Here is a 21,052-nt window from a genome sequence, read left to right as displayed (position 1 = left end):
AGTGTCCTATGTTCTGCAATAATATGCACATATAACTTTAAAGACCACAGACCTTAATTCTCACTAGTCCGTAATGATAGTCACTCTTTGTTATATAATATGTTATTGAATACCAACTGGTTTCAATTAATGAGTTTAGGTACTATATGAAAGTTCAATAAAGACAACCTTTTATCAATATTCACACACCTATTAACTCTTCAGTGGTGTGCGATATCGAATGTCCTCACAAAGTTTTCCAATGTTTGATCCGCTTGTATTGTGCACATGTTAAGTGAGTACTAACATAAATATTGATGCCTCTTAAGTGTCCTGGTTACGATCTTTCTGTAGTGCGGGGTCATCCCAAGCAGTTGTGGGCTTGATGGGAAAAGTCCCTCCTGACCCCGTGACGGCGTATTACTTGATGCCTATGTTAAGTCCACTTCCTGGAAGTTGGAACGCATCCTGCGTGCCAAAACCTGAACTTCCGGTTTCAGCTATAGCGTATGGAATCCATGCTGTCTTTTGTGTTCCACAATATATGATGGTTATTGCAAGAGTTCTACCGCTCGTACTTTTAAACGGATAGCTGGTCAAGCACTCTATATGAGTTTCTCCTATATACCCAACGCGTTTCACCATAATGGCTTCATCAGGGATAGGGATTCCCTCATATCCTCATTATTTAAATAGTGTTCCTTCTGTCAATCAATCAATCCATCCCTTTGGGGCCTGTCCCCCCCCCCCTTAGTTCACTTGACCAATAATGTTTCTTTGTCTGCAATACATATGTTCTGCATATTCAATATTGACTGATTAAATGAAAATACTGCATCTTTGATATTGAAACTGCATTATATATTACAATATCATAGACTTTAACAAGATTAAACATTTAATATGTATAGTCACATCTATTGCAAAACAGAGTTTATTTTAACTAGTCCATTATATATTACCACTCCTTCATCTATATATTAGGACTAATGAATACCTTCACCTTAATCACTGGGATAAGGTACTATCAATTTTTTTTCAATATATGGTACTCTTAGGTATGTCACCTGAATTGAGCCATATAGAGTAACTTGAGTGCTGAAATTCAGATTGAGGTTCATAGAAAGAGAATAGTCAGATGAACCCAGCATAGTCTATCCAATACCAGCCAGGTTCTTTTGTTTCCCAGCCTCTTCGGACATACTCCAATCAGATGATCAGTTATGGCACAATACAGATTTAAGCTATTCTTCATCCTCGTCCCCATTACTCAGGAGATAGACAGAAGCATCTGATCAGCATAGGCAGCTCAAGTTATGTGGGTGTTTGAAAGTTGGGTGCTAGCTAGAGATGCTCAGGCTCGGTTTTCTGAAAACCAAGTCCACCCGAACTTAGGGGATCTGAGTAGGCTCGCGAGCCGACTCAATACATTTGCACGTCCTCGTATCTCCAGTCTCCAGTGCCATTGCTCAGTGCCATTGCTCATACAAAAACAGGAGGGGTAGCAGTGTTATTGACACTTGAGAAAAATTGACTGGAAATTATTGAAAACACGAAGTTAATCCAGATCCAAAACCAAAACAAAAACACGGGGGTCAGTGATCATATCTAGTGCTAACCTAATAGCATCTTAATGATGATGTACCTTTTCTTGAGCCCTCTCTCTGAAGCAAATATCAACCTTATTGCACATGGTAGCAAGATCATCCAAAGAAGATGGGAGTTCCCAGGATGCCAGTTCATCCTTGATTCTGTCAGATAATCCCTGCTAAAAGGTAGCTACAGAGGTTTCATTGTTCCAAAGAAGACAGGGTATCATCATCATCATCGTCATTTATTTATATAGTACCACTAATTCCGCAGCGCTGTACAGAGAACTCATTCACATCAGTCCCTGCCCCATTAGAGCTTACAGTCTAAATTATCCTAACACACACACACACATAGACAGACATAGAGAGAGATTAGGGTCAATTTAATAGCAGCCAATTAACCTACTAGTATGTTTTTGGAGTGTGGGAGGGAACCGGAGCTCCCGGAGGCAACCCTCACAAACACAGGGAGAACATACAGACTCCACACAGATATGGTCATGGTCGGGAATTGAACTCATGACCCCAGTGCTGTGCTGTGAGGCAAAAGTGCTAACCACTTAGCCACCACGTATTGTCCTACAATTACTGATCGCAGACTACTGGTAGCAGCTGAGGAAACGCTACAAGGCTCATCAAAAAATTTCTGGGAATTCATCCATAAATGTAAAGGAATTGTTCAGGAAAGGAGCAATTCGTACCCACAAGGACGAGGCCCAAGCTACAGGTGTTCCAGCAAATAGATACATTACAAATGCCACCTTCAACTTATCACAGGAGAAGTTACAAGGAAGCAACTCAAAATGAATGGCATATTGATTTAGGAAGCAGCTAAAAGTCTTGGAATCCTAATGATAATTTGGTGGATTAGGAATATGGAGCTGGGAATGGACAGGCACAATGGCTGGAACCTTTGAGTATGCTGAAGTGTATCCAGACATTTGGAGAGATTAAGCGGGTATTGAATTAGTTGACCCTGGTTACTTCTTGCTCCTCTACCCTTTCCACAAGATGCTGCAGCAGATCTCTGGGATATGGAGAACCAGCAGAATCCATGGCCGTAGTACACTGTCACAAAAACAGAAAGAGGTGTGGAGGCTAACAAACCTCCTGTCATTCACCAAGGATCCCTTCAAGGAGGTTTGGGCTTAGCTGCAGAAAGTCCATAGGTCGAGGCCCACAGATCTGCATGATGGTTGGTACTAACAGGTTGGAGTCAAAACACATGGAGCACAGAAGAAGGTTGGTCTAACTAGCCAAGGTCTGAATCACAGGGAATCACGGTAATATATTACATAATGCTGGAGCACGGATGGAGCCTATACTTTGACACTGTGAAGTGCTCAGAGTGTTCTTTAAATACCGGCAACCAGATTGAATTAGATGCCGATGACGTTGATGGTCATGTGACCACAACAAGAAGAAGGGGAGAGAGATGCCCATCTGCTTCTATAAATGGGAGCAGGATAGTAGTGTGGTGGCGGTACAGCTGAAATGATTTATCAATAGGGCTTGAATAAATTTTATTTGTTTTGCTATGAAGAAATAAAGTTCATTTTACAATTGATTCACCATCTACCACCATCTACATGTATCCATATAAATGCATTGCCGTGGTCAAAAGCTCAACCCTGCGACACACAACATGAAATATGGCAGGTATCTTTTTATTTACTATTGTGTGGTTGTGATATGCAGCCCAAATAGTGCTCATTACTTTACATTCTATGCTACCGATATCTTGCAGGAAGTGGGTGCATTTTTAATGGGACTTGAGCTGTCCACGGCACCACTTGCCCTAGTCAGATGCCTACTTTGGTTTATTGGTGAATGCCCACTAGCCAGATTCAAGATTGACAAATGTTCAATCTACAGTGAAAGTGAAAATTATTTCCTGCTGTACGACCTAAATATAGTACATTTATGGATTAAAACTAAACTGTTATGGGCATCCTTTATAGGGTATCATTTCAAATATACCAGCATGAATTAAGGAATTGTTTAAAATAATTATTTTAGCCCAACCATAATTTTAGCTCAGTGCAGTCTTCTTGTGAATAATTGGTGCATTTTTCTGTTTTACGTGCAAATGTTGCATTTGGTGACTCTCAGGTGACTCATGAATGGACAATTCAGCAGCAGTTTACAAAAATGTTCAAAAGAGCATTTGAAATAAGGTTATATGAGTAATTAATGTTGGAGGGACACATCGTCAAATGGTCATTACTGGCTACTGGAGAACCTGTGATTGTTCTGTGGGGCCCATATAACACTCAGAAAATTACTTTTCCATGTGATGAAATTCTCTAGGAAATTCAGTGGCTTTCACTTGTAGTCACAGGTGATAATGTCTAAGAGGGATACATTATTATTAATTCACTAGTTCTTGTGAATTTGCAATGTAGGTTCCATCAGTTGAAAAATAGTCTGCTGGACAATCCATCTCAAATACAGAATTGTTCTTGTCATCTTTATAATTTAAAATGGGAGAGTCCGGAGAGAAAGAGAACGATGGGTAGACCTCTTCCAGAGATATTTTTTGCTGTAGATGTGGATCATACGAAGATTCCGAGCCAAAAGCCTCATGGAGTGAAAGGACATCTTTCCTGGGTGTGGGTGCTTCAACTTTGATAGGAGATATGATTTCTTTTTGAAAACATAAGACAGTTGAACTGTAGAGATCTGTATCCGGGATGTTGCAGGAAAGTCTATTTTTCTTGCTTTGCACATTTTTATTTGGATATTTAGTCCAGTCCTAAAACGACAAAAAAATATATTTTTAATCTTTCTCTAATGAAGCTACTTTTGTCTCTTCCATCTCTTCTGCGTCTATTCTAATGTAACGGATATAACAGGGAGCACTGAGCAGATTAAATGAAGGTGATGGATAGAAAAACAATTGCAGTTAGATCTATGAATTTAAATTTATATACATGTACGTTTGACATAGCAATCTTTCAGTTTCACGGGAGTCTCATATCGGGAGATCCCAGGCAGGGGGGCATGGTTGGATGGCGGGAGGGACGGGGCGCGGTAATTTGTGTCATTTTGGCTCCGCCCCCCGCTACAAAATGTCGTTTTTGTCTCGGGGGTAGGGCCAAAATGACGCGATTCGCCGCAAATCGTGTCATTTTGAGGAGCAAGGTGCCATATGCGGGATATTTGCCTGCTCTCCCGGGAGCCCAGGAGACCTACCCGAATTTCAGGAGTCTCCCGGGCATTCCAGGAAAGTTGGCAAGAATGATATATCTTCAGCGCATTTTATAGCCCCAAAACGCTGGATTTACTATCCTGCAGTTTGTAGGGTAAAAAGCCAAACCGTGAGCGATATGTGGTGGTTTGACAATCACTAAATCGCATGTGGTGTAGCCCAAACTTCATGTGGTTTCGGGCAAATCGCTGTATAAATGCTGGAGTAAAACATCAGGTTTTACACTACATTAACTAGGGCAAGAAAAGAAAAATGAAAGTTAAAAATAAAAAGCTCCCTCCCATTCTGTAACCGCCCGTGCTACTCAGCATCGGGCTCGGTCCTCTAGGGGACCAAAATCTCCGGGCCCCCACACCTGGAGATGCCCAGCCCAGGGATAAAGTGGCCGTTCTTGTGGCACTACAAGTGCTAGCATGCACTAGGGCACCACTGCATACTTGCACTTGTAATGGCAAAACAGCAGCCACTCCTTTATTAATTTAAATATTTAACTGTGCCCGCTGATTAATAAAAATCTATAAATGTGCCCCTTTAAGTATAGAAATATATAACTGTGCCCCTTTAGTAACTGCAATATATAATGACCATTGTTATTTCTAATATTATTGTGCCCGTAATATTTTCTGTCTTGCAGTCGGCTTACAGAATACTTACCTGGAATCTTCATCTTCTCTAGATCCAACGTAACCCATATGGGAAAAAAAATCCCTCATACATGATGCAGACTGCCTCCCCCGAAGTAATTTATCCACTACCTGGATCTCATAATGCAGAAGGAGTTCATGTCTGGTAAGCCTGTCTGTCTTTATTATATATTTTTTTATTTTATTACACATTTTATACTCTCACTACACCAAAATGTTTGTCACAAAGCACAATTGTTTTCTGCACTTGTCATAAGCATAACTTCTAACATTGTCCTGCATTCCAAAGGGGGTGTGGTCACAATATGTTGAGGGGAGTGTCAGTGCATTTATGGTGTGACTATCTAGGTGTAGAAATACAGAGGCATTTAATTTCTCAAAATGCTACGCAGTGTAAATTGTAGTCAATGCCTGCGCCTTGCCAAAAATGCTTTATGCAAATTCTTTATTGATTCATAAACATAGATAGATAATGCTGGATGCACACCTGATTATGATCTGCTTGATGCAGAATAAGCTTGTCCAATGGCCAGAATGATCAAAATGTGCCATTGAAAATCTTTCCTGCCTATGTTCTAGTGTATTAAGTATACGTATATTTATTGTAGCCAGTGGAATTGTAACCATAAAGTGCAGACAGTTATCCCCACAAAATGTGGAAATCTTAATATTTACAGTGGTGCTAGAAAGTTTGTGAACCCTTTAGAATTATCTGGATTTCTGCATAAATTTGACCTCAATGTGTTCAGACCTTCATCTTCAGTTAATGGGATAATTAGAGTCAAGAGCAACAAATCTTACTAAATGCCAGTGGAATCAAGACAAATCAGCCCCTTAGATTTGCATATGTTAATGTCATGAGATAAAGAAGAATCCCTTTCTTTGCAAAAGGATGCACAGCCATTAACAAAAACACTCTCATTTGAAAACTGAGCAAGGCCACTTGGGTCTAGAGAATGATTCCTGAAATTTCATGCTATTTGCAAATGTTGGGCGAACGTCACAATTTTAAGAGGATAGTTGTGACCACAAAACTTTGTGCAACTTAAAATGCGGTATTATTAACCAGCCAGAGTTAAGCCAGAGCAGTCATCATCATCATCAACTTGAAGATCATGACTGCCATTTTTGGGGAAAATAAATAAATGAAAAAGTGTGCTCGTCCTCCCCCATAAAATAAGTATCCAGTACCAGTTCTGTTTTCTGATATCCAGTGCAAAGTGGTGGTGGACAACACGTAATGCAGTCTTTGCAGTCGGGACAATAGTTCTGAGTGTTAGAACAACCCCCTAAAATCAGGACTGTTGGGAGGTATGGCTTGCAGCAGAGTGTTCCTCTAAATTATTTTTAAATGTTGGCAAGTATGCAAGTGTAGCCAAGCCCTTATCTGAATATTTATTGCTCCCTGCGACCTTCTATTCCTCAGCTGACCTCTAACCAGACTTGACAAATCTACACTTCAGCCTCATGTGATGCATATATTTAGCAGATTTGGTGACTCGCCAGTAGACTGACCATATTTTGCCTTCCCATTTACTACTGCATTAGAAAAACTCATGCTTCATAACGTAAGCAAGCTAAAGAGGAAACAAGATAGTCATGCAAAGGAACAATTATAAAAAAAATAAAAAAAAATGAGCAAGTTTGCTTTATTGAAACTATGGAGGTCAAAGAGAGGTTCTTTTAAATATATGGACTAGAAAAACGCTTTCTTTGTAAAAGTTGAGAGCTTAAATGCTCTAAATGAAGAGCAATAACAGTGAGTTCCAGAAAATCCAACTTGAATTCTAAAGTCATTTCCTTGTGACATTGAACAAGTCACTTCATCTAACTATGCCCCAGGTGCCAAAGTTAGATTGTGAGTTCAGTTGGTCATTGACAGTGTTTCGGAAGAAAACTAAACAGAATACATGCTAAAACACGACATTACCTGAAAATTTCCATTATGCTCGTGATATAGAGGCTGAAAGAAGTCAGCAGCTGTAGGAACCTTCTGTAAGAATATCATTTGTATCCTGTAATATAAAATAAAATATACAGCAAATAAGAAGAAAATACTAGTTGGGTGAATGTATTTCATTTTATTTAGAAGCTTATTTTTTTGGGAAAAATTTATGGCCATCTCCTTTCATAGATTTTTTTTTTTTTTAAATAAGGGCAAATCGAGTTGGTCACTTTCCCTTTACAAGTTCTATAACTGGCCCTCCTTGGTTGCATTGCATGACTCTGGTGGGAAATATGACAAGTCATTTTAAACCTTACATCCAGCCAGAGATCAGAGGAGGGTCCACACAAAAGACTCTTTCTTGTGTTCCCAACTTCGTGGAGAGGGTACGAAGGTGGCATTGAATGAATGTTGGTGTTATCTTAAAAATGGAGAATATATATATAATATTATCAATGGTATAATTATATTGGACCACAGTAGTGGCATTTACTGACAGTTCCAGGGTATGTACAGTACAAGACTTGCCTTATGCAGAGTTATGGGAACACAGGAGAACCAGAGAGGTGCTAGGCAGAAGCAGAACAAGTGAGCTGTGGGCCCCGGTGCAAGGAAGCAGGGAGGAGGGAACCAGGGCCCACAGCTCGCTAGTTCTCTGTGCAGCGGACCCCATTATCTCCATGGGCCCCAGTGCACCCCACCTGCTGCACCAATTGTAGTTCTGCCACTGGTGCTAGGAACTGTATAATTCTGTTCATGGTACTCCAACCGCAGCACTTAGTGTTCAAAGTAAATACTGTGTGCTGAAATGACGCGATTTGTCTTGCCCTGCCCCACCCCGCCCCCTCCCGCCCTCCAGTCACGCCCATCTCCCGGAATCAGAATACAGAAAGTAGGTAAGTATGATTCACATTGTTTCATTTAGTACTAGCAAAGGATCACACCATCAAGGAAACTGGCATCTCCCAAAGTAAAAAACAGAGAGGAAAAAAAAGAAAAGAAAATAAATGCTTTCATTTACAGCTCTATTAATCATTCAAATTTAAAATAAACAACAAATTTTAGGTATAAATGGCTGCCCATAGGGGAGGTCAGGGGGGGACACATGTCGGTGGGCCCTTGAAAGAACCCCAAGGTTATTAATGTGACTATAATCTTTTTGGGCCTGGAGGAATTCAAACATGCTGCCAGCATTCAATTACGGTGCTCCCGAAGGCTGAAACTCCATGTGTCACAACTGCATTATCATAGTGCCATGTCTGAGCCGTGCAGTGTTGTCGCTTCTTAAGTGAGTAGATAACTGCAGCGCGGCACCAACGAGAAACAGTTTTGCTACTTAATACAGCTCCTATAAATTTGTTTTTTTTACAGTATGGTAAAAGTTGCAGTACCATCTACAATCTAAGGCTGATCTTCTGACATGCAGTAACTGGGAATACCCAGTTCAAAGCTTACCACCCACCTGTTAGAGAACTATCACAGTAATACAGGTGTAGTGGTTTATTATAAAACTTCTTTCTCTGCCTTCAGTCATTTTAAAGTGACTGGCAAGGAAAATCCAGCTTGGATACTATTCTGCAAAGTGAGAGGTCTGCAGGTTTGCTAATCTGAGGGTTTGTGGGCAAGAATCAAAAACGTACTTGGGATAGAGATTACAGGTTATACGCAGCCTGAATGCCGAACAGTGTAGAGGCTGCATGTGAGAATTGGAAGGCCAATCACAGATAAGGACAAAAGAGAATCCTTTCCTAGGATCTGATTAGTGTTACAGAGAGTAGCTTGGAATGAAGTACCTGACTGGCTGACCAAATTCTGAATGACAGATCCTGCCTTAAAGTTGCTGTTGTGAAGATTTGGTAAATATAGTGAGTTTCTCTATTTCAATTTGAATATAAATTATAGTGCACCAACCATATGCCATCACCTCTGACTCACAACCAATCAAATCGCACCCTCCTCTCTTAAACATCTTTGGGGAGATCACTATCCAAAGCACCACTTAACACAAGAGGCAGTATCTAACTCTTATAATATGAAGCTTTTGGCACCATTGTTTAACCAGAGTCCACCTTCCGTTATACCCAACTGTGGTGAAGTCTAAACTCTATGCAAAATAAGGACTAGTCCACAGCTATTTCATTAACTCATGTGCTCCTTTTCATACCCTGCAGTCAAATAGGTTGGTAGTAAATGACATACAGATATATTTGTATGCTAATGTCATTGTCTTTTTGTATTGTTTATTATGCAAAACAAAAAAATACCCATTTTTAAACTTACAAACATAAAGCTTATGTGAAAATATTTGCTTGACTGCACAAACTTTTTCTGCATCCCCTGATGGAAGGACCTATGCACTACTAATCATGTGTGACAGAATATAGAGCTGAGTTCTTGGCTTGCATCCATGTACATACTGTCATGCATGTGCTTCAGCTGCCCCCCAAAACTGGTATCTGTGCCAACGGGGAAGTATGTAATATAACAAATTGGAAAGGCTGATCTTGAAATGATTCTTTCATTACTCCCCTTAATGGCCAAGCACCATGTCTTCGGCTTTACCGAGAAGGTCTGTGCTGTCATGTGCACAGTTGATAAGTTAGTGCAGATCAGGGAAGTTAGAATAGTAACAAAGACCATTACTTCAGTTTAATTCATTTATTGTGCTATGCTATCACTTGCACCATTTGTTAAATTCTGTATAATGTATAGTGTGCAGTATTAGATCAAGATGGTTCAGCTGAAATCAATTGAGATATTTGGATAACTAGTTTTCCGTCTGTATTATTATAATTTATGACATTACATTACATTTTTTTTACCTTCCTCCTGATCAAAGCAAAAACAATGTATGAGAGGTGGAAGCAGAGTCCTTTTTCAACTTGTAACTATGCAACATACAGTATACTTCTGTGTCACTGCTAGAACCTGCTCATCTCTTTCTTACCTACCTGGGAGATAAACTGGAAAAATAAACCAGATACAGCAAGATCAGTATCATCATCATCAGAATGGCTATTATAATAATGATGGGATAGATGTTGAAATGGCTTCTGTATTTCCCTGAAAGATGAAGAGAGAATAACAGTCAGAAAATATCAAAGGTAAAGAGATAAAAAAAATTACTGGATATTTTGCTCTCCTTTTGTGCGCACACCTGATCAAATTAAAGAGCATCGGTCGTCTACACACAATGGAAGACTGGGCTTAATGGGCTTAATATATAGCCAGAAGAAAGCAGCCTATTCCCTAGTCACCAGTGACAACACTGTGATACATTGAAAAATGGTCAATGTATCTTCTATGAAGAGGTCTAGTCCCAGAATGCAACTGCAATTGTAAAACAAATCTCTGTCACTTTTTTCTACATATGTACATATACACTTCTAGTCATATCTGAAAGATCAGGCATTCAGGCCAAGAGTCTGACCAGCAATAGGCAATTCTTCCTTCATATTTCTTTTGCAATTTAAGCTGTCCATCAGGGTGGGCCCTGGGGGGCTTGCTCCGTAGACATTGAGGCATTCTTGGAGTCTGGAGCCGTGAAAAATTTCATAGATTTAGACTCTGCTCTCAAAATAGAGCTAACCTTGGTTCTGAAGATCAGGTCAATGTCCATGTCACGTACCAGTAGGGTTAAAACCGGATCCTAGTAGTTCAGCCGGGATTGGCGTTACTCTCGCTAGGGGCGCGGAGTCTAACAAGTGAAAGGTGTTCACCAGTGATTCCCGCAAGGGAATATGGGCTTTTGCGGCTTCCACTTGCAGGTCGCGGTCCCCTAAGGAAGTTCCCAGTGAACCACAATAGAGAGAGCGTAGAATCAATTAGGGATAAACTTGCCACTTGATCGAGATGATGCCGGTAATGTTTTAGCGACGTTGCCACTTGGGAGTGGAAATAGCAGGGAGATACTGCAACGTAGATACTCGGAAGTTGGCTTGCAGACGTAGAATATAGTTGCCACTTGGGGGGTGCTGACCGGAGCTTCGGTAGCGAAGCCACCAGAGGTGGTGTTCCCGGAGGAATAGCGGCTTGGAACCTCGGAAAAGGGGCAAAACACAGGAGCTGTATCCAATACTAGAGTCAGGGACTGACTGAAAGAACCAGCATTGAGTTCTGGTCATAGGGTTTAGATATAGTGCAGTTCCTATTAGGCAGCCAATAGAGGGCAGTGAGAGCACAGAAAAGGACTAGACAGCTCTGCGCATGCGCAGAACACTGAGCGCTGAACGGAAGAGGGGAACAGACAGCGCTGGACGGTGGCAGCGGCGTGGAACCAGGTAAGTGAGTTTTGTTAAACAGGGGGGGATCCTGGTGGAGGAGACCTCCAGAGTCAGCGGGGACAGGCGCCGGCTCCCGCGGAGACAGCGGGAGTCCGGCGTGGGACAGTCCATAGGCTGTGGATGGGCAAACCATAAGTTGCTGAGGTGTATCTATTCCAGTAACTGGTAGTTGATCGCATAGAGTGCCACCAACAACCCAAAGAACCCAAACATCCTTTGTTACTCCTGGTCTACTCACACAACCCAGTTGATTAATTGGAGGGCTCACTTAAAAGATACAGGAGTAATTCAGTCATGACCACTTGCCTACAGCCAGTGACAGCAGCAATGATATGTGCTACTACCCAAAGAGACGAGACTAAATCCAGACAAATAGGCTGCCCAATTAGTAAGAATATTTCAGCAGATTTTTTGACAAAAATAAGACAGAGTCACTACCAACCCGCAAAGAATGGAACTACCCAATTAACCTGCTACATGCCACCATGGGGAAGGATATAACTGCTGTCAGAGCCTGAGACAAGGGCCATGACTTCCTACATACAGGAGAACTTGGGGTGAGGGTCCATCATGGAGTTCAGATCTCTGGCCGTCGCAGGGTTTTTTTGTTGGTGAAGATAGATGGTTCTCTAACCATTAACTGGGTGGGCTCAATGAAATCACTACCAAGATTCAGCACCCTATCCCACTGATCTCTGGCCTCTTCAGAAGGTCCCCCCAGGCCACAGTCTTCACCAAACTGGACCTGCAACTGGGCCTATAGCATGTTAAGTGTCTGGGAGGAATGGAAGGTTACCTTCAACAAAAAGGCTGGCCACGATGAATACTGGGTCGTGCCATTTGGTCTTTGCAATGCTTCAACTTATAAGCATGGGAATTTCCTCTTTAGTAACGTACTACTGGTGATATCTGTTTTCATCTACCTGGATGATATCCTCATTTTCTCCAGCATACTTGAGGTACATCATGACCATATGGGAGAGTTATTGCAAAGGCTGGAAAATCAACTATTTGAAGGAATTCACGCTTAGACCTGACGTGACTCCTGTCTTCATGTTTGATCAATGGTTATAATAATTAATGACATGTTTACAAAAAGAGGGGAATAAAATAACTTCTCAACATAGGAAATGATGAACTAAACAGATAAAACATCAGCAGATAGTACATATCAATAATTATATTTTAATGGAAGGAGGGTACAGATATTCTTACTGAGCAACAGAGTGGAAATAACAAAACTTCTAATGGAAAGGACAAGTGATTAGCCATACAGACATTGATATAATAGCAGTGCAGCACATTAAGGTATCTTCACAAAGCTACTAAGCAGCAACAATACACATGTCAATGCGGAAATCTAGCGGAAATGATAATGGCAGATATAATACACTAAGTGGGATAATATTTAACCCATCTGAGGAGCCTATTTGTGAGTGCTAGAGAAGACTATTTGTGAGAGTGCTCTAATCTGATGCAAGGTCTCTGACTACACTCAGTTTCACATTTGATAGGAACAAGATTTCCTCCAGTGGTGCTCTGCAATGCGGAAACACTTTTGCAGGTAGCGGGTCTGTTTGTTGTGCCATGGATGGGGTTTGGATCGTCGAAGACTATATGTAGTAGCTGGAGCTGCATTGTCTAGTGCTGAAGTAAGTGTTTTGTTATAGAAAGGGGCAGCCAGATTAGGACAGGACAATGCAGTCATTGGAGAAAACAGTTGTTTTAGTGAAAATGAGGAGTGTATTTTGTTAAGAGTACTTAGGTTTTGTTGTGTACATTTGTATTTGGGTGCAGGGGGAAAGGCATGAGGTAAGGTGAGGCTGCAGGAAAGGAGGTTGTGGTCGGAGAGTGGGAAGGCTAAATTGGAGAAACTAGAGATGGAGCCAAGAAGACAAGGTCAAGGGAGTAGCCATCACAGTGGGTGGGAGATTAGGTCCACTGGACAGAAGAGACAATGGGATTATCAGTAGAAATGTTGAAATTGACTAGTATGAGTGTAGGCAGGTCAAAGCATAGTAAATAAGTGAGCCAGGCCGCAAACTTGTAAAGGAATTGGGAAACTGGGCCTGGAGGACGATAAATAACAGCAACACGAAGTTGGAGAGGATAAAATAGATGAATAGTGTGGAATTCAAAGGAAGAGAATAAGAGGGAGGGTTCTGAGGGTTTGACTTGTAAGGTGCAGCTTGGAGAGAGTAGAATGCCTACTCCACCACCTTGTCTGTTCCCAGGTCTGGGAGTGTGGCTGAGGGAGATTCCCTCATAACAATTTAGTATTAAGTAGTAGTGGCAGTTACATTATAGAAACATGAATGCCAATACAGAGGCAAGGTATAAATGACAGTAGATCAAATAATTATTCATTATTACTGCCAACTGACAACTATCTTTCTGACTGTGGGCTAGGGTTATTTGTACATATGAGGCAAAGAGGGATAATACATGTTTCCATAAGTGAAAAATAGGGTGGTCAGCAGCTACATCAATGAGAATCAACTTGTATTCGGGTGCCGATCTAATTTTTGGACAATATTTATTAGGGCTCCAAAAGAGGGGAACGCTGCTATTTCTGTCTATCCTATATAAGTGCCCTACACATAAGTGTAAAATTACAATTTAAATATACACCAATCAGCCACAACATTAAAACCACCTGATAGCTCTCTAATTGCTTGGCTGTGGGAGTGCATGTTTGTGATCTGGTAATGGTGGGGGAAACCACCTACCAAAGTGTTACTTGCAGTCACTGAGCCTGATTCATTAAGGATCTTAACTTAAGAAACTTCTTATTTCAGTCTCCTGGCAAAACCATGTTACAATGCAAGGGGTGCAAATTAGTATTCTGTTTTGCACATAAGTTAAATACTGTCTGTTTTTTCCTGTAGCACACAATATCAACTTTCAATTTCAGTGTACAAATAAGCTATCAAGTATTTGTGTGCTACATGATAAAACAGGCAGTATTTAACTTATGTGTAAAACAAAATACTAGTTTTCACCCCTTGCATTGTAACATGGTTTTGTCCAGGAGACTGAAATAAGAAGTTTCTTAAGTTAAGATCCTTAATGAATCAGGCCCACTATTCCTAAGTAGCTGTGATTAACCTGATTTCAGTTATACTGTGTTATAATGAAGAATGCTGCTTGCATGCTGCTGATTCAAAAGGAAAAAAATATCATCGCATATAAAGACTGCAGCTAAAATATATTATATACAAAGAGAAATGCATTAATTATGGTACAAATAATTGTAAGGATTGCAAATTGTTCTTCTTCATTTTAAAACAGGTTTTATAACATTTGTTTTACCCAAAATATGAATCTTTATTTCTGAACTCCAGTCGCTCCATTGGCTTTTATAAAATAGTTTTCCAGTCTCTTCTGTCTTACAGCGAATTCGTACATTATAGATTGATCCCTTTTCAAACTCCGAAGACATAATCATCGCAAACATATCAGAATTAGATATGTCCTTCTTTGTTGCTCTCTGTAATGCAATAATAAGCAAATCATGTTAGTACTTTATGGTGACCCAGAGCAGTATACACTACAAGATAACATCATACACATCAGAAAGACAGCAACAGAGATTTTATCAATGTACATTGGATAGTTCATGATCTGTCAAGCTGGGTACACACTACAGAAATTGCGACCAACTTTTTATGCCGAGCGATTTTACATGCGACCAATGGTCCGATCGCTCGGTCCATGGACTGCATACACACCAGCCTTGTTTAGGACGATAAAGGGAAGAGCGGACGTCCCTTTAGCGACTTTTTACAGCCATGTTGTCGTGAGCAGTGACTGTAATTTCGTACTCACTGTTGTGGATTGGTCGGAAGTTTATACACACTACACAGCGGAAACGAGATTGGAACGAAAATATTAAACGGCACGACCAACCAAATGAGGCGATAATCGTCCATTTGGGCAGACTTTCGACCATCGTGTCACTGCACACACTGACCCGACTTTTGAACGAGCGGTCGTATGTCGGCTGATTTAGCCGATTATTGGACGAAAACAGTGTAGTGTGTACCCAGCTTCAGTACTCCTTCAATATTCTCATCGTTGAGTACTCTTGAAATGAGTGTTAAAATGTTAACCCAATGAGAATTCCACCCAGAATGGCTGCATTAAGAATCTATAGTTTGATGTTATTCCTGTGAGTGACTGAGAGACACCATCCAGCTGCCAAACTGCTGTGGCTTCCAATGACCACCACCAAAAGAGCCTGAGGCCCTGTCCATTACTTTTAAAAACAAAGTGTATGTCTTAATATATATTGCTATCTGACAGCATGTGATCGATGGCCTATGTCTCTGATGTTATTATCAAATCATTTAACGTAACTGAGTAAAAAGAAAAACAGTAATTACTCCCAGAATGTAATGGCCATTGCTACGTAACAGAACACTGCAAATAGAGTAACAACGTGTAGTCTAGGCTTTGCTTGGCATTATATGATAAACATTAGATAGAGTGGACACTAGCAAGTATAATATGCTGGTTATTACCAGGTCATGCTGGATATGTAATATACTAAAATACATTACTAGGTATAAAAGGCTAGTAATATATGACCATGACATGTTGATTATTATTGAGGATTTATATGCATGTCATTGGGAGCTATGATGTAGTATGTTACATGTAGTGGTCGAAGTGGAAATTTACAAGTGGCGGTATGGATAAATTAAGTGAATAAAATTTGATAATTTTACAATTAAATTAGTAGGAGAAATGGCTGTATGGCATACCGCTGTATACAAACCCCCTAGTTGTACTATGAACGAGTATTCATGTAAGAAAATATGGGGGGTGAGGGTGGCCACTGTCATGAATGTCTTAGTGTTGGTTACGTTACTCGGCAGTATCATATCACTGCGCGTCTCCCTCCTGTCAGAATGCAGCATTCTAAATCCTGGGACAAAGTGTGACTTCTGTCTACTGAATTGGAGGCTTCCATCTTGGGTGAGACATTTTGCTACATCTTGCCTATTCTGAGCACCTGACTTCATCCACCAATTAGGTCCCTCTGCAGACTATAAAAGTCACCTCCTACAGTCAGTTAATTGCCAGCGCAACACTTCCTAGTTCTGGCTTACCACAGTTGCTATTTGTTTGCTGCTTCATTCTGCCTGCTGGTGTACAGTCTTCAGCCATTAATCCTTTGTGTGGATTCAGCTTCATTCTGCCTGCTGCTGTACAGAATTAGACTATTAACCCATCATGCGGATTCAGCTTCATTCTGCCTGCTGCTGTACAGACTTTGGCCATTAACCATTCGTGTGGATTCAGCTTCATTCTATCTGCTCCTGTAGATTCCAGCTTTCACCCTTGTGTGGATTCAGCTCTCTTCAACCTATTCCTCTGGCTGTAGGCTTGACACAGGTCCAGGCTTATCCAGTTCAGGAGGTAGTCACCCCTGATAATCCACTGCCTGTGTTCTGAGCCTTCCTAGTCCCAGTTTGGTACTATAATCTTCTGAGTTTCTGGATCCTTGGGGTACTGAGTTTCTGGCCATGGGTTCAGTCCCTCTGTTCCTGCGTCCAGGTTCCAGTTGCTTATTCCACTATGGAGTCCAGTCCAGTTCAGCTCAGCATTCCTGCTCCTGACATCTGGTATACACAAATAGAGCACATCCTCCCTCTATGAGCAAGACCTTCATCCGGCCTCCTTGTTTCCACTTCATCCTTGCCACAGCTACTTCCAAGGGTCCCCAGACGGATCCCAGAAACCCTTCAACCACGGGCTAGGTATATGTACTATTTGCTCTGCTATTCTGGCCATGCACAGGTGGTAAGCAGGGTGAAGTTAGGGTAGCAGCACAAGTGCAGTGGAGTCCCATTTGGGATTTCAGTCCACTGGGATAAATATTACTGTTAATATCACTGTTCTCCATCCCTGGTCAGAAGAGCAGATCAGGGGTTTCTAAAGCAGATGGACCCCTTATCGCTGGGCTCCCCACCACTACCTAGACCCATAGCAGCTGCATGCGCTGCTTTGGCGGTAGTTATGCTCCTGTTTTGCACTCTCAAATTAATGAACACCACCTACTTGATCTGTACCGTCTCATGTTCTCTCTTTATTCCTCACTTCAGTGCTCTGAAGATTTCTACACATCTAATAGCATTTTAACTAACATATGAAACTTCATGGGCCTGATTCATTAAGGCTCGTATTTTGCACATTTTAAGCGTATCATACTCAAAATCAGTCTACGCCAGGAAACCTGCTTTGATCCTATAAATTGATTGAGCAACTTCCACTTCTGTATTGTACGCCAGTAAACCTGTCTGCTACATCTTCAAACGCGAAGAGCGCTTACTTCAGCCTACAATTTTAAGGGACAGAACGGGACAGAAAACATTTTGTCGTTGTCAATGTACAGTAGGGGCATGCCAAACTCAAGAGCACGCAGCCACATCTCGTATGCATGCTATAACATGTGTTTGCATTTAGAAGAAACCATAAAAATTTACTTTTATGTTCAGTAGACAATAACAGTCTACTAATAAAGATATTTCATGAGACAGAAAAAAAAAAACTTGTTGTTTTTTAACTGTTTGATCTGATCATTAATACCTTTGTTTTTAACTGGTAGCATTAATTATATGTAGATTTTTTTCTGTGCATAATTTTGCAAATTTATAATCCACATAGGCTTTGGACATATTGTGCAGTGTCTTATGTAGTAGAGCAAAGCAGACCTACAACCAAATTCAAGAGCGCACGCATCTTGAAATCCGAGCCTTGATGAATTCGGGCGTGCGCAAAACCGAAATATGTGCGGTTTTACTATACGCAGGTTGTGCTCAGTATGAGTTCTTTGTTGAATCAGGCCCCATATATGTATTAATCTCTGTAAATTGGTGCTTAGGTAGTAGGTATGTAAAAGATAATTGGGAGAAAGAAAAAACGTAATGCTGTTTATTAGGTTCACTAGTGGGATGTACTTGGTGCCAATTACTATCTATCTATAAACAATCCAATTTACACCTTGTGATTACAAATTCAGTTATCAGATAAAGTTCTTGATATGTTACCTGCCAGGATGAAGTTATCGTTTTGAACTGTAATTCATATTGCAATTTGGTTTCACCTTCAAACTTTTCATTACCAGCCCAAGTGATCTTATAGTTACCCTCACTGACATTGTACGAAAGTCCAGAAGGTGGATCTAGTTTGACTGCAAACAAGAAGTAGAGAATAATTATTATTCCTGCTTAATTTTCATAATTTGTTTTTCTCCATTTATACAGCATAATAAGAAATTGAAGAAATTTACTTTAGATGGTGCATAGAGTAATACAAATGAAGTATATTAATAGAAAGAGGACCTAAATAATGAAAACATATTTAGATGTTTGTCTATTAAGAGCTATGACAAAGTGGTAACCAGCAGGGTCAGATTAAGAATTATGAAAACTAAAGTAACTTGTGGGGGCTTCATTGCCAGACCTGCGAATGCACGTTGTCTGTGCCCCCATCCAACCAGAATATGAGTTGGTTGGAAAAACACTACACTGACTACCTGCAGTTAATGCTGTCCAGCCTTGTCAGAACACCGGGCTGCTGCCCTATGAGTAGGAGGGTTGGTGTAGAGTGGCAAGGGCCCCGGTTATTTGGGCCCTGGTTATGTGCAGGGTTCTGGGGCAACTACCTTATTGCCCTAAATGTTTACCGCACTGCGCAACAAAGGCACTGATCTGCAATGAAGGTCTGGATAGCTGGAAATGAGTCATGTGATCACAATGACTGTCTGACAAGGAACTAATTATGCCACTGCAGGAAATTTAATTAGTGGCCTGCTCACTTGATAGAGATGGGTAAAGAAGTGAGTTAGCACTCCCTTTGGAGGCTAGATTTATTGATTTATTTATGTAACCTCCACGGGCGGTTACTGAGACTGAGGACCTATATGGATGCGGCGCCGGCGGGGACTACAGTTCTCAGAGTCCCCAGTGGTAGGAAGGAGGAAATGACAGTTATACCCAAGGAAGAAGGAGCAACAGTTGGACGGAGGTGAGGGAACAAACGGAGAGAGAGAGAATAACGGAGAGACAGGAGGTAACAGAAACCAAATAGAGAAAGAGAATAACGGAGAGGAGAAAACAGAGAGAGAGTGTGAGAGAGAGATAGAGAGATAGAATAATGGGGAGAGAGGAGATAACAGAACTTAAAGAGAGAGAGAATAACGGAGAGAGAGAGAATAACGGAGAGAGAGGAGATAACAGAAAACAAAGAAAGTGAGAATAATGGAGAGAGAGAGAGGAGAAAAGAGAAAACAGAGAGAGAGAGAGAGAGAGAGAGAGAATAACGGAGAGAGAGGAGAAAAGAGAAAACAGAGAGAGAGAATAATGGAGAGAGAGGAGATAACAGAAAATATAGAGAGTGAGAATAACAGAGAGAGAGAGAGGAGATAACAGAAAACAAAGAGAGTGAGAATAATGGAGAGAGAGAGAGGAGAAAAGAGAAAACAGAGAGAGAGAGAGAATAACGGAGAGAGAGGAGATAACAGAAAACAGGGAGAGAGATGATGACAGTTATTATTATTATTATTATTAAATTTTATTGATAGGGTGCCACAAAGTATCCGTAGCGCCGTACATGGACAAACAATGGCACAGTACAAGGTGAAACAGCACAGTACAAGTAACAGTAAGCAATATAACTCTGGGGGCTCAGGCACAGCTAGAAAGAGTGTGAGGGGAGAAGTCAGTACAGACAGGTAACTTGGGCCCAAGAGGGTGGGCACGGATGACAGGTTAAGAGCCACTGAGGGGAGCAGAGAGAAGCGAAAGGAGACACAGGGCAGAGTGACCGAGAGGAGGTGAGCTGAGTAGCTGGAGAGCGCAGTTAAAAGTGATGGAAATAATAGGTAGGAGAGCCCTGCCCAAAGGAGCGTACAATCTAAAGGGAGGAGAAGACAGACAGACACATGGATGAGACGGAGAGACGGGAGAAACGGAGACGGAGTCGAGGAAGGGGGAGAAGGGAAGAAGGGATGAGAGAGAGAGGTAGCCGACCGGTGGGAGGTTAGGCATGAGACTGGAAGGCTTTTAAGAAAAGGTGGGTTTTTAATGTTCGTTTGAAACAGGACAGATTAGGGGATGTTCTGATGGAGCGAGGGAGCATGTTCCAATTGAGGGGAGCGGCGTGGGAGAAGTCTTGGATACGTGCGTGAGAGGAGGTAATCGGAGGGGAAGAGAGGCGACGATCGTTGGACGATCGCAGTGGGCGGGAGGGAGTGTGAATAGAGATAAGGTTAGAGATGTAGGGAGCCGTGGATTTGGCGAGGGCCTTGTAAGTCAGAGTGAGGAGCTTGAAAAGGATTCTGTAGGGGAAGGGGAGCCAGTGAAGGGCTTGGTAGAGTGGGGAAACAGAGG

The 21,052-nt window shown here is 41.3% G+C and overlaps 1 protein-coding gene across 1 annotated transcript in view; it reads right to left on the bottom strand.

Moving 5' to 3' along the window:
* Positions 1 to 1,914: 1,914 nt before the first annotated feature.
* LOC142098664 (interleukin-9 receptor-like) overlaps positions 1,915 to 21,052 on the bottom strand; it is a 40,670-nt gene continuing 21,532 nt past the window's right edge. The window contains exons 4-8 of the mRNA XM_075181489.1: positions 18,710 to 18,852; positions 14,967 to 15,144; positions 10,323 to 10,434; positions 7,357 to 7,441; positions 1,915 to 4,326 (exon numbers count right to left, since the gene is read on the bottom strand). Of these exons, the coding sequence (XP_075037590.1) occupies positions 3,943 to 4,326; positions 7,357 to 7,441; positions 10,323 to 10,434; positions 14,967 to 15,144; positions 18,710 to 18,852 (902 nt within the window). The 3' untranslated portion in view covers positions 1,915 to 3,942. The remainder of the gene's footprint in view (positions 4,327 to 7,356; positions 7,442 to 10,322; positions 10,435 to 14,966; positions 15,145 to 18,709; positions 18,853 to 21,052) is intronic.

The sequence above is a fragment of the Mixophyes fleayi genome, chromosome 7, assembly GCF_038048845.1.
Source record: "Mixophyes fleayi isolate aMixFle1 chromosome 7, aMixFle1.hap1, whole genome shotgun sequence".
NCBI classification, from domain to species: domain Eukaryota; kingdom Metazoa; phylum Chordata; class Amphibia; order Anura; family Limnodynastidae; genus Mixophyes; species Mixophyes fleayi.
This window is presented reverse-complemented; position numbering and strand designations above follow the sequence as displayed.